Source organism: Perca fluviatilis, chromosome 4 (genome assembly GCF_010015445.1).
Source record: "Perca fluviatilis chromosome 4, GENO_Pfluv_1.0, whole genome shotgun sequence".
NCBI classification, from domain to species: Eukaryota; Metazoa; Chordata; class Actinopteri; order Perciformes; family Percidae; genus Perca; species Perca fluviatilis.
The window spans coordinates 6730299-6744075 of NC_053115.1; the positions used below are offsets into that span (position 1 = coordinate 6730299).

The following is a 13777-nucleotide window of genomic DNA, read 5'->3' on the forward strand; positions in this document are numbered from 1 at the left end:
AAAAAGCTCAGCCAGTGTTAAGTTGCTCAATAGTGAATATTTAATGTCTACACACACGTACTCGCACTGTGTCCTGGATGCATGTCTCCTGTTATTAAGCCAACTGCTTGTAAAACTTGAGTTAACCAAACTACTCCAGTGAAGTATGTCTGTAAAGGTTCTCAGTCATCCAGGTCATGGTAGTTCTCTGATAAGCAAAGGCAACTGGATTTGCTAGGCTGATCACCTGTCTCCGCTGTCGTTTTCTTTCTGGATATTTCCATTAGGGCTGTGCTCGATTTGAAGAAATTTTTAGTCGACTAACACTCATTCAGTTGTATCGACTAATCGATTAGTTGATTTAATCGACAGATCTGTAAATCTGAGTTTCTCCGCAAAGAGTCATGCAAAAGCACCACTTTAATTCTTGTGTTTACCAGAGATGTGCTCGTACGTTTATTGGAAATAAGTCATTCAGCAGGAAAAAAGCATCAGACATGATTAATCGACTAAAGAAATCTAAGTTGACTAAGACCAAAACGACCAATTAGTCGACTAATCGACGAAGAATGAGCAGCCTTAATTTCCATAACGTGTAAAGCTCCCCGGACAGCATGAAACATGGCCAATACTCGCGGACATGAAAGAACAATTAAAACTTGCTAAATTGAGACTTCACTTATTTTTTATTGTAAATGGCCAAGGCGATTTTTTTTCCTGTTAGCAACCTCTGCTGTTGCTTAGTTTATTTGCTCTAAACCAGTTGATGGAAACACACCTTATTAGCATTTCTTTTTTTGTGACATCTCAAAAGTTTGCCTAAAATTTTTTTGACAATTGAATAGAAAACATCTACTCACATCTGTAAGTGGATGTTTTCTCTAGGTGGTTTGATTAAAGTGTAACTGTGATTGGGACCTTTTCCCAGCAGTGGCCGGTAGTGCTGATGTACTTGAAACAAACACCTTGAATAACTCCTCTGTACGCCTTCTGTAGGTTAATGCTGATGTTCAAGTCAGGTGGGTGTATTTAGTCGGGTAGTCTCGTTTTGCCAGACCTTCCTCCACAGCTCTGGTTTTATTGGCGTTTCTTTAAACCAATCACAATCGTCTTCGTGGGCGCTTTGCGCCGGACGGAGCCCCGGTGCCGCTGCGAAATAGCCTCGGGAAGGAAATTGTTTTGGTGGAACATGTGTACTTTCGAAAGCTGTTTTAGTCGTGCAACAGAAAAGTCAGACTGGACAGATAGTCTAACTAGCTGTCTGGATTCACCCTGCAGAGATCTGAGGAGCAGTTAACCCTAGTCCTGGTAAATCCACCGGAGTTTAAAATTCCAACACAAAGAAAGCGGAAAGAAACAGACCGTCGGGCCGTAAAGAGGTGCATCCTGCGGAATTTCCGGTAACACCGGAGCAATCCCGGAATCCCAGTATAGAGTAGTAGTTGGGTAACCCTTGGTCAGTAGAAGTCAAAGTGCCAGCCTCCACCCTGTGACAGGCTCTGCTCGAATGTGACCGTGCAAGTAGACAACGGAGCTATAGCTCAGACACTTGCCAACAATAAGGGAAACTTAGATATGCAAAGTAAAATCTCAATTTTCATCATGTAGCAAACATCAGGCTGAATGTAGAATTTACTGAAGTGTAAGTGGTTTAGTGTAATGGCCAGTCTCTGTCTCTATCTTCTTATAGCTGCAGAGTAAGCAAGTAAGAGAGATGAATGGTGTTAGACTGTAGGTGTGTGACATCCAAAACACTCTGTCTAGGGTGGCTGCCAAGTCCAAGCGCCCAGGCAGCATGTTACGATGCAGTGCCCAGTACCATCTCGATGAATTTAGCCGGAGCCAGGTGTATTTTTAGCCAACCGAGGGTTATGTAACAAGTACCTGTCATGTGATCTGTACACAGAGAGGCGTGAAGAACGAGGCCTCAGCAGAGACGTTCAGAGTAGAGTTATTTGTGTCTCAGTGAAAAGAAAACCTGTCTGACCTTTTTAACTTGATAAATGCATTTGGGTATTAAAGGGGACATATGATTTTTTTTTTTTTAAACACACACCTTTTATGTACTTGTGCACATATATTTGGGTATCTGAAGTGCCTACCAACCCACAAACTGTGAAATAAGACAACCCAGTCAGTTTTTGTGGGCTGCCTAGATCAGAAAACATGGGATTCAACAAGCCATACAGATTTGGCTCCCCTTTCTATGTCACATGCCGGCTTATTAGAATATACCACTCACCATACTTTTACTGCAACTATAAAACTGCATACATGTCACAATTCTTTCTAAATATGCAGAAAAGATAAATTGGAGTAAAGCTTATTTCACTAAGAATAGTTGGCTACATAACTAATGATTGAATGGAAAGAGTCACCCCTCTCTCTAATGTGACCTCCTTCATCTGTCAGGTACCCTGGAGCCCCATCTGTCTGCCCTGCTGTGGATGGCCATGCTGGTTTCTCTGGCTATTGTCATCGTCTTGCCTCAGCCTCACGGTATCCGGGCACTCATTGCTTCAACCATCCTGCGCCTGATCTTCTCTGTAGGCCTGGAGCCCACGTTGCTCCTGCTGGGGGGTTTCAATGTAAGTGTGTAACAGCATGTTCAGAAAGTAGTTAGCGTTTGTGCAGAACTCGGATGCAGTATTACAATTAGATATGCTTTATTGCCCTGTAGATGGTTGACTGAAATTGGCAACCGGCGCAGTCCCATGCCAAACATTAACGAAACAATAAAATTATTGATACGGGACTTGTCTTGTGTGCACAGTGCAGGAACAAGGCAACTCAAGCATTCAGCCAGGTTTCACGTTCAAATGGACACACTGGTTTAACAGTTGAGGTAGCATTACTGCTGCTAATAGAAATGTCACACATCGCCGTTGGGCGTTGATGCAGGAGGTTTCACAAGGTCAACCACATCCACTTTATTTTTAGCGGTCTGAACAATAAGCAAAATCCTACCTAAATAGATTATTCCTGATATGTGAACCTTCCCTTCTCAGTTTGAACATTCTGTGCACTCATCATAACATGGCTTCTTTCTCTACATGTCATCTCTGTGTTCTCCATTGTTCTCCAGTTATGTAATAAGGTGATCTTCCTTACGAGCTTCGTCGGGAACCGTGGAACCTTCACACGTGGCTACATAGCCATGATCATGGATGTGGAGTTCCTGTACCACCTGCTCTACCTGATTATCTGTAGCCTGGGGGTCTTCGTTCATGTCTTCTTTTACAGCCTGCTAGTACGTGAGCGCGCACACAACACATAATCTTACCATTACTAACCATATATGCATATGTACCGACTTAGACATCCTTTCCTATAGTGGTATGCTAACAATGCAATGTCCAACTTGTCCTGATTAGAAATAAAGACAGCATAGTGTACACGTTTTCACTGTTAATTTGCGCTGTAACACAGAGAACCATGAATTAAAAATGGGGTTTAGACGCCATTTGATTGGTCATAAAGGTTCACGTATCCTCCGCCAACATCATTTAACCATAAGATGGATGCAAGGAGATTTAAATAAAGGCAATGACCCAAACAAACAATGTGTACCCATTTTATCTCTGAATCCTTCCTCTTTCAGCTCTTCGATCTGGTTTACCGAGAAGAGACCTTGCTGAACGTAATAAAGAGTGTGACCCGCAATGGGCGCTCCATTGTTCTGACAGCTGTGCTGGCTCTCATCCTCGTCTACCTCTTCTCCATTGTGGGCTATATCTTCTTCAAAGACGATTTCATTTTGGCTGTCGACAGGATACCCAACAAAACACTAGGTATGTTGAAATACGGAGTTGTTCTCACTCCTTTACCGGGCTGAACATAAAGTACTTGACCTCCCTGACCCAGACAGTCAACGTAAAACATGGACTGTTTTTCTGCAGCACTAACATACACACTGGTTGGGTGTGAATACCAAAAAAGTTTGAGTCCAGTTTAATGTGCGTGCATTTCCATTTTTTGACCATACCTATCTTGCTTTTCGCATCACCAATAAGTGCATATGAAGGATTTCAACATTCATTTGCATTGGGAATAATAATTGTACAAATTGTAAATACAAATTCTACAGTTGCATAATGTCTTGTTTCCCCAATTAAATAGAGCATGGAGCCAGTATGGTGGGAGAGTTCTTCTCTGGTGGAGTGTGCCAAAAAGAGAATGGGGAGAACTGTTCGGCAGAGGCCGTGATGGATGGTAGGCTGACAAAATGAAAGGATACTGTGTGTGTGTGACTGGGAGTCGGGATCAAAGGTCCTTTTTAGGTTTGAATCCACGTGTTTGTGCATGCATGTCTCTCAAGAGATTCCCAAGTGCGTGACTGTGTCCTTAAGTCTGTCTGTCTATGTGTCTATGTCTGTCTGTCTATGAGTAAGTGAAGGTTTTTATGTCCTCGCAGACGACTGACTCAGCCAGAGGAGATTTGTCCCACTGAGCTGTAAGTCTAGGCGGCCGGGTGGTCATGTGATTAAACCCGGTTGGGCCAATTGGGGGCTTTCAGGGAGCTGGGTCAAAGACCAGGAGTTTAGGCTCATTGTGCGTCTCAGGGGACAGGGGCCAGGGTTGAAAGGTCAGGGATTAATTAGCACCAGGTACAAGCAGGTCAATGGGTCACTCAGTGATGGCGCAGAGAGCTGCTCACAGCAAACAACAAGCTCCTGCAAACCTACTGACCTTGATAAGAAAAGCCTCCAATCAAAGATGAGCACATGCACTAGAGCTGCACGATATGAGGACAAGATGCGATATGCGATAACGTTGTTGAATATTGCGATAACGATATTACTTGCGACAAATAAACCGATATTGGCGTGTACTCAGTTCTGTATTTATGCTGCTTTCAGTATTCTGCTAAAATACAGCAAATTGCTTGTTGAATTTAAAAAAAAAAGCAAGAAAAAAATCCTTTTCAACATTTTATTGAACAAATTGAACATTGAATTGAACATAAAGTCCAGCACTAAAAAAAGAATGACAGTTACATTTTAAAGTGCAGTTTTCTACTCATACTCTCTTTCAACTAACTCAAAAAATCTCTGAGCGTCTTTTCGCGATATGTTGCAGCCTTTGGCGATGTGTTCATTGTGTGTTCAAGTTGATATCGCGATAACGGTTAAAAAGAATATATATGTATATATATTGTGCAGCCCTAACATGCACCACCTTAAAATTGATCAGCCAACCATGTTGAATCCTCACACTGGCGTGACTTCTTAGCTTCCCTATCCATCACCACCACGCTATCTAATTAAGGTAGTCTGGTGACTTTTTTTTGTAGATAGTTGAGAACATTCCCAGACTTGTTAAGAACTCCCTGACCCCCCCCTCAATGCGAGTATGTGAGGGTTCAAATGCATATATAGTGTTGAGTGTATATTGGATCTAAAGTCTTAATGGCCTCTATTCTTGGATTTATGGTTAAAGGCATGACCAGTTATAGCAATGCAGCTGACGGAGCAGACAACGCTTTGCATTCAGCCTAAACAAGAAATGACTATGTGACCGTATTGGTTGTGTCTCCATAGCTTCCCTTGCCATCCAGCCGTCAGCGGTGGTGATCGAGGACAAGGAGCGATCATGTGACTCCCTGCTCATGTGCATTGTCACAGTATTAAGTCACGGCCTCAGGAGTGGAGGAGGTGTTGGGGATGTCCTGCGGAAGCCATCCAAAGAGGTACAAAGCACCAAAACACAAACAACAAGGAAGAAATCGCACCCAAGTTGAGTTGAGATTATAAGTTTTAAAAAAACAGTATCATTATGATTTTTATTCTTTCCCTTTCTGCCTTAAAATTTCAGTCCACAAGCTATTAGATTATAGTGAATTTGGACATCTTACCACTCAATAACAAAATTCAATAGCATCACATGCCTTATAACACACACAAAAATGAATTTAAGTTGAATTAAATTAAAGTGGATGGAGAAAACTTGACATTAGATCTTTTAATAGTGAACATTTTAATGATGATTTTGTTTTATATTAATAATAACTTAACAAAAAGGATTGTACATAACATGTTTGAACCAATAAGCAAAAAAGGTGGTTAGGTAATTCTATAGCCAAAGGATAAGGTGCTTTGTAAGAAGTGCAGTGAAGGCTACAATATGTCTAATAAGAGAAAGGTCAAAGGTTGCGAAGGATTTTCATAACATTAAACCTCAGTTAGCTTATCATCCATGTAAATTCTCTGTACTGTTTTCAGTTGTGTCAGGTTGTGTTTGATACACAAGGATGGCTCATGCATAGTATCCTGTGTGCAAAGAGGGCATTATGAGTCACACCAGTGACAGCAGTGAAATGTGATATAAATAGGCTCCATATTTCCATACATACCATTTTCCTTGACATATGATTTATTTTAGCAATTAAACTCATTTCACCGATTAGATTTACAAAATGTAGAATATTTTCTTAGATTCAGTTCTCAGTTTTAAATATTACTCAACAGATCAGTGTCTACATAAATGATGAGCTTTCACTGTAAGCTAAATTCTTGAATACATATTACTAATACATAAATATGACTAATATTACCAACTTAATATTTATTTAGTGGAATCCATCTGCTCAACAAAAAATGACATCAACATCTAAATCTCTGTCTTTTTTTATAACACCAGTTGTTGATATAACTTTTTTTTTTTTTTTTTTTTATGAATACGGTCAACATGCAGCCTTGTTGGCATATCTGCAAATTAGTTAAATCCATTTTGCTCAAATTCTTTAATGAGAAAATAAATACTATAAATGGTTCTTTTATTTTTATTTATATATTTTTTTGCTGCTTTTAAATGTCTTATGTATCCCTGTACAGTGTCCTTGAGTGCCGAGAAAGGCGCCTTTAAATAAAATATATTATTATCATTATTAAATCTGACTTTGTGACCTTAAGGAAAGCAAACTTGTAAACCTACTGTACGTTTGTAAATATTTGAGTAATAGTTCAATAGGATGGTGATTCAAGCTCTCTGCAACCTACTGTACATTGAATTTCTAAACTAGGCCCGTATTCCCACTGTCAAGTCAAGTTTATTTATATATATATATATATATATATATCGCGTTTAAAACAACCAAAGTTGACCAATGTACTGTCCAAATTGAAGTGCGCAGCACAACAACTAAAATCAAAGCAAAATGAGTCATAAAATAACACAAATAAAAATAAAATAGCAATAAAAACAAGAAAATACAGTACAATATGTTATTAAAATGCTAAAAACCTCTAAGAGCAACCAAAGGCCATTGAGAACAAATATGTCTTGAGATGTGTTTTAAAGCTACCAATGGAGGGGGAACATCTGAGACAAAGTGGGAGATTATTCCAAAGCTTTGGAGCTGCCACAGAAAAGGCACGATCTCCCTTGACCCACTAGCCTCGATCGAGGAACAGTTCAAAACAGTTGATTCGAAGATCTAAGAGGCCTGGAATTGGAGTAGGGGCTGATTGAGTTCTGAAATATTCTGGGGAGCCTGGCCATGAAACTGTGACAATGGCATTCCCAGTGTGACACCAGCTGATATTGCTCGCTCTCTCACAAGTTGTCTCCTCTTTGGCTTCAACAGGAGCCCCTCTTTGCAGCCAGGGTTATCTACGACATGCTCTTCTTCTTCATGGTCATCATCATTGTCCTCAACCTCATCTTTGGTGTCATCATCGACACATTTGCTGACCTGAGGAGTGAGAAGCAGAAAAAAGAGGAAATCCTGAAGACAACATGTTTTATTTGCGGTGAGGAAACGAATGAAGATGCATTTTCAATGTCGTTCTGCATGGTGATATTGTAAAATTAGTTCAATTTTTTTTTTTTAAGGCCATTTAATTGCTGTCTTAGTCACTTTTTGTTTTTTTTATATTAAAGGCATTTTGTCTACTCAGCAGTTATAGACATGCGCTATTGTTCGTCAAACATGGAGAATGTGACTCAAGACCTTTGACACACCTTTCCTGTCTTTTTCCCAGCATCGCTGTATACTGTCGTATACTCCCTTCTTAGAATAAATAAGGCGGAAATGCCTTGCAGTTCCATTTGAGTCGAAGCGGCAGGCGCTACTTAAAACGCTGCCGTATAGCATTAGTCGTGCAGTACAATCAGCAGGTGTGAATGCCGAGCTTTGCAGATGATGACGAAATCCAGACAAATCAAACTAGTGGTCTGCTCTGAGCTTGCTCTTGTATGAGCGTGCGATTGCCGTGTTGCAGCTTCACATCAGGCCTTCGTGCAAAATGGGGGCTGTTTTTTCTGAGTAGTATAAACAACAAAACGCCTCCTCTTCCCAGAATGAATGCTTAGTCATGGCAGGTGCTGCTGTGGAGGAGTGTTTCTTCCTGTTGCCATATGGGTCTTGACCATGTTAGACTGTACACTCACGCAGACACTGGCTTCATCCGTCACTAAACACTCTGAACACTTCTGAACAATCACTGGTCAGTTCTGGTCATTTTTACCGCTTTGTGTTGGCCGACAGTATTAAGGGTTAGTCGTCTTGTGCAAATGCAATGCAAGAATGTAAATGGTTTACAGAGATATGGTGTGCCAAAAAAATAAAAATAAAAAATACATGAACATTTTTAGCAGATCTCAGCTGACCTGTTTTGTCTGGCCATTGCCTTGTGACCCCATTTCCTCTTGTTTTTTTCAGTTAGTCATTCTCATTTAGGTCACAAGAATGATTATGTCATGTTTCCACACAAAGTATATTTCTTCACTCTTCCAAAGAAATCTGACTCTGAGACAGCTGTGTGTGTGTGTGTGTGTGTGTGTGTGTGTGTGTGTGTGTGTGTGTGTGTGTGTGTGTGTGTGTGTGTGTGTGTGTGTGTGTGTGTGTGTGTGTGTGTGTGTGTGTGTGTGTGTGTGTGTGTGTGTGTGTGTGTGTTAATTTCTAGGTTTGGAGAGAGACAAGTTTGACAATAAGACGGTGACCTTTGAAGAACACATCAAAGTTGAGCACAACATGTGGCACTACTTGTTCTTCATCGTCCTGGTGAAGGTGAAGGATTCCACAGAGTACACTGGCCCTGAGAGCTACGTGGCCGAAATGATCAGGGTAAGGATGTCATCATGCACATGCATTTAGCTTTTTAACTGTTTAAAAGTCCTAACTATAATGAAAACGTTCCAGTATACGCAGCAGGGCTTATGATAGGTAAACTGAGAGAGGGTCACGTTCAGAATAAATAAAATATACTTGCTGTGAACAAATCCTCAATTCTTCAAGCTCCCCTCCTTTCAAAAATAAAGCTATGTCCCCATTTCTTTGCTACTGCTTTAGAGACTACACATGCAGAAGTACCGTGCAAAACTGTATCCGCTACCGTTGTGGTCTTTACTGAGGTTAACCTTCACTCCAAACAAAAAAAACACGCACAGTTGGTGCTGTGACTCCAGCGATCAGGTTTACAGTGCCTTGCGTAAGTATTCGGCCCCCTTGAACTTTTCGACCTTTTGCCACATTTCAGGCCTCAAACATAAAGATATAAAACTGTAATTTTTTGTGAAGAATCAACAACAAGTGGGACACAATCATGAAGTGGAACGAAATTTATTGGATATTTCAAACCTTTTAAACAAATAAAAAACTGAAATATTGGGCGTGCAAAATTATTCAGCCCCCTTAAGTTAATACTTTGTAGCGCCACCTTTTGCTGCGATTACAGCTGTAAGTCGCGGAGGGTATGTCTCTATCAGTTTTGCACATCGAGAGACTGACATTTTTGCCCATTCCTCCTTGCAAAACAGCTCGAGCTCAGTGAGGTTGGATGGAGAGCGTTTGTGAACAGCAGTTTTCAGTTCTTTCCACAGATTCTCGATTGGATTCAGGTCTGGACTTTGACTTGGCCATTCTAACACCTGGATATGTTTATTTGTGAACCATTCCATTGTAGATTTTGCTTTATGTTTTGGATCATTGTCTTGTTGGAAGACAAATCTTCCAGTCTTTTGCAGACTCCATCAGGTTTTCTTCCAGAATGGTCCTGTATTTGGCTTCATCCATCTTCCCATCAATTTTAACCATCTTCCCTGTCCCTGCTGAAGAAAAAGCGCCCCCAAACCATGATGCTGCCACCACCATGTTTGACGGTGGGGATGGTGTGTTCAGGGTGATGAGCTGTGTTGCTTTTACGCCAAACATAACGTTTTGCATTGTTGCCAAAAAGTTCGATTTTGGTTTCATCTGACCACAGCACCTTCTTCCACATGTTTGGTGTGTCTCCCAGGTGGCTTTTGGCAAACTTTAAATGACACTTTTTATGGATATCTTTAAGAAATGGCTTTCTTCTTGCCACTCTTCCATAAAGGCCAGATTTGTGCAGTATACGACTGATTGTTGTCCTATGGACAGAGTCTCCCACCTCAGCTGTAGATCTCTGCAGTTCATCCAGAGTGATCATGGGCCTCTTGGCTGCATCTCTGATCAGTCTTCTCATTGTATGAGCTGAAAGTTTAGAGGGACGGCCGGGTCTTCATAGATTTGTAGTGGTCTGATACTCCTTCCATTTCAATATTATCGCTTGCACAGTGCTCCTTGGGATGTTTAAAGCTTGGGAAATCTTTTTGTATCCAAATCCGGCTTTAAACTTCTCCACAACAGTATCTCGGACCTGCCTGGTGTGTTCCTTGTTCTTCATGATGCTCTCTGCGCTTTACACGGACCTCTGAGACTATCACAGAGCAGGTGCATTTATACGGAGACTTGATTACACACAGGTGGATTCTGTTTATCATCATTAGTCATTTAAGTCAACATTGGATCATTCAGAGATCCTCACTGAACTTCTGGAGAGAGTTTGCTGCACTGAAAGTAAAGGGGCTGAATAATTTTGCACGCCCACTTTTTCAGTTTTTTATTTGTTAAAAAAGTTTGAAATAGCCAATGAATTTCGTTCCACTTCATAATTGGGACCCACTTGTTGTTGATTCTTCACAAAAAATTACAGTTTTATATCTTTATGTTTGAGGCCTGAAATGTGTCAAAAGGTCGAAACGTTCAAGGGGGCCGAATACTTTCGCAAGGCACTGTATATGGGTTTGGACAGGGTTGATTACTGCAGCCTTTTTGTTTCTCTGCACCAGCGATGGGCAGTATTTATTTATTTATTTATTTATTACCTCATCTATCCCAGAGTCCCAGGACTGCATTTTGTAATCCCTGCCTCCGTGACCTTGAATGCTTCCAAAGTATTAACGCATCAGTCAGCTTTGTGAATGGAGAATTAACATTCAGACAGTCTGCCATCGGCACAAAATGTGTTAATCCCCTTAAGCAACAATGCCTTGCTTTAATTATTTAAAACACAAGTCTTACACTGCATATAACCTCATGATAGGCAACCCAGGACGTAGCCTCATGGTTTTTGCTTATCAGCAGTGTGAGGATAACTCCTTTTTAAATAAAAAAATAAAAATAATCAACAGTTATTGAACCATCAAAAAGCGTACAACCGTCTTTTGCTTTATATTTCTTTCTTTTTTTATTATTATTATGATATACACACTCACCGGCGACTTTATTGGGTACACCTGTTCAACTGCTTGTTAATTGGCAGCAACTCAATGCATTTAGGCATGTAGACATGGTCAAGATGATCTGCTGTTCAAACCAAGCATCAGAATGGGAAAGAAAGGTGATTTTAAGTGACTTTGTGGCATGGTTGTTGGTGCCAGACAGGCTGGTTTGAGTATCTCCTAGGATTTTTACGCACAACCATCTCTAGATTTTACAGAGAATGGTCCAAAAGAGAACATATCCGGTGAGCAACAGCTCTCTGTGTGAAAATGCCTGGTTGATGGCAAACGTTGAGTATGGCCAGACTGGTTTGAGCTGATTGAAAGGCAACAGTAACTCAAATAACCACTTGTTACAACCGAGATATGCAGAAGAGCATCTCTGAACGCACGTTGTACCTTGAAACAGATGGTCTACTGACTCCTGTCAGCTAAAAACAGGAAACTGAGGCTACAATTGTGTCGCAGGTTGTCCAAAATTGGACAATAAAAGGTTGGAAAAACTTTGCCTGGTCTGATGAGTCTCGATTTTTGCTGCTCTATCAGATGGTAGGATCAGCATTTGGAGTAAACAACAGGAAAGCATGCATTCATCCTGCCTTTTATCAACGGTGCAGGCTGGTGGTGGTGGTGTAATGGTGTGAGGGATATTTCCTCGGGACACTTTGGGCCCCTTAGTACCAATTGAGCATTGTTTAAAGGTCTCATGGCATGAAAATTTCACTTTATGAGGTTTTTTAACATTAATATGCGTTCCCCCAGCCTGCCTATGGTCCCCCAGTGGCTAGAAATGGTGATAGGTGTAAACCGAGCCCTGGGTATCCTGCTCTGCCTTTGAGAAAATGAAAGCTCAGATGGACCGATCTGGAATCTTCTCCTTATGAGGTCATAAGGAGCAAGGTTACCTCCCCTTTCTCTGCTTTGCCCGCCCAGAGAATTTGGCCCACCCATGAGAGAGAGACATCATGGCTTTCAAACGAGCAAAGTGGCACACAAAAAGGCCACACCCCCACCTTGCCCCTCCCCTCTCTCCTCCTCACTAGAGAGCCGAAGTCCCGCCCTTCTACTTCCGGTCCACGGGACCTTAATTCGGAAAAAATATGAACGAGAGTCAATGGAGGGATAAGAATTATTTTTTGATCCCGTTTGAATTGAGCCATGGATTACAAATATGTTTGTCAATTTAAAATATTATTTTTCATCCGAAGAAAGTCTCCGTTTATTGTTAAACTGTTGAAGTATAAGACTGTGAAAATACGTAATTAGAAAGACTACACACTTCAATGTCGCATGGATGACGTCTCGCTGAAGCTACGATGTCTCTGTATATCGTACCGGTGATGTAACGTTACTCTAATGAGCAGAGGATCTCGCTGGTTCTTTTGCTTTTCTGCTGAAAACACTTGACTGGATAAAACACAGCAGTTAAGATAGCGTTACATGTGTTGTTTAACAGAGCTAAGCTAGCTAGCTAGCGAGCAAGCCGAGCATCAAGCTAGGTGAGGTAGATTGTGTGAGACGGGAGATGTAGTTCACTGAGCGGTTTCACACAAAACCAAGTGGTACTAGGACAAACCTACGGCTACCTGAGACTCTCCTTGGTTGAAAGATTATCTTTTAAATTGACGAACATCATATTTGTAATCCATGGCTCAATTCAAACTGGATAAAAAAGTAATTTGCTTCTCCCCGTTCACTACCGTTCATATTTTTTCTGAGTTAAGGTCCCACAAGGTCCACCGGAAGGGGCGTGACTTCAGCTCTCTATAGCTACAGACACAGAAATGGCACATACTGATGAAAGCTCATTGTGGGACTGGCTCTAGTGGCTGTAATTCTGCACCAAGGCTGAATTTTGGGAAAGAGACTTCAGATACAGTATTAGGGGACCACTAAGGTCTATATAAAAGAGACTTCAGATCCAGTATTAGGGGACCACTAAGGTCTATATAAAAGAGACTTCATATCCAGTATTAGGGGACCACTAAGGTCTATATAAAAGAGACTTCAGATACAGTATTAGGGGACCACTAAGGTCTATATAAAAGAGACTTCAGATACAGTATTAGGGGACCACTAAGGTCTATATAAAAGAAACTTCAGATACAGTATTAGGGGACCATTAAGGTCTATATAAAAGAGACTTCAGATACAGTATTAGGGGACCACTAAGGTCTATATAAAAGAGACTTCAGATACAGTATTAGGGGACCACTAAGGCCTATATAAAAGAGACTTCAGATACAGTATTAGGGGACCACTAAGGTCTATA

At 41.0% G+C, this 13777-nt stretch overlaps 1 protein-coding gene across 19 annotated transcripts in view; it reads left to right on the plus strand.

Moving 5' to 3' along the window:
* The window catches only part of itpr1b (inositol 1,4,5-trisphosphate receptor, type 1b), a 105316-nt gene that overhangs the window by 81984 nt on the left and 9555 nt on the right, over positions 1–13777 (plus strand). For all 19 annotated transcript variants that reach the window (XM_039796658.1, XM_039796664.1, XM_039796667.1 and 16 more), the window contains 7 exons: positions 2392–2567; positions 3065–3229; positions 3581–3770; positions 4099–4191; positions 5520–5668; positions 7565–7730; positions 8886–9046. In XM_039796658.1, the coding sequence (XP_039652592.1) occupies positions 2392–2567; positions 3065–3229; positions 3581–3770; positions 4099–4191; positions 5520–5668; positions 7565–7730; positions 8886–9046 (1100 nt within the window). The remainder of the gene's footprint in view (positions 1–2391; positions 2568–3064; positions 3230–3580; positions 3771–4098; positions 4192–5519; positions 5669–7564; positions 7731–8885; positions 9047–13777) is intronic.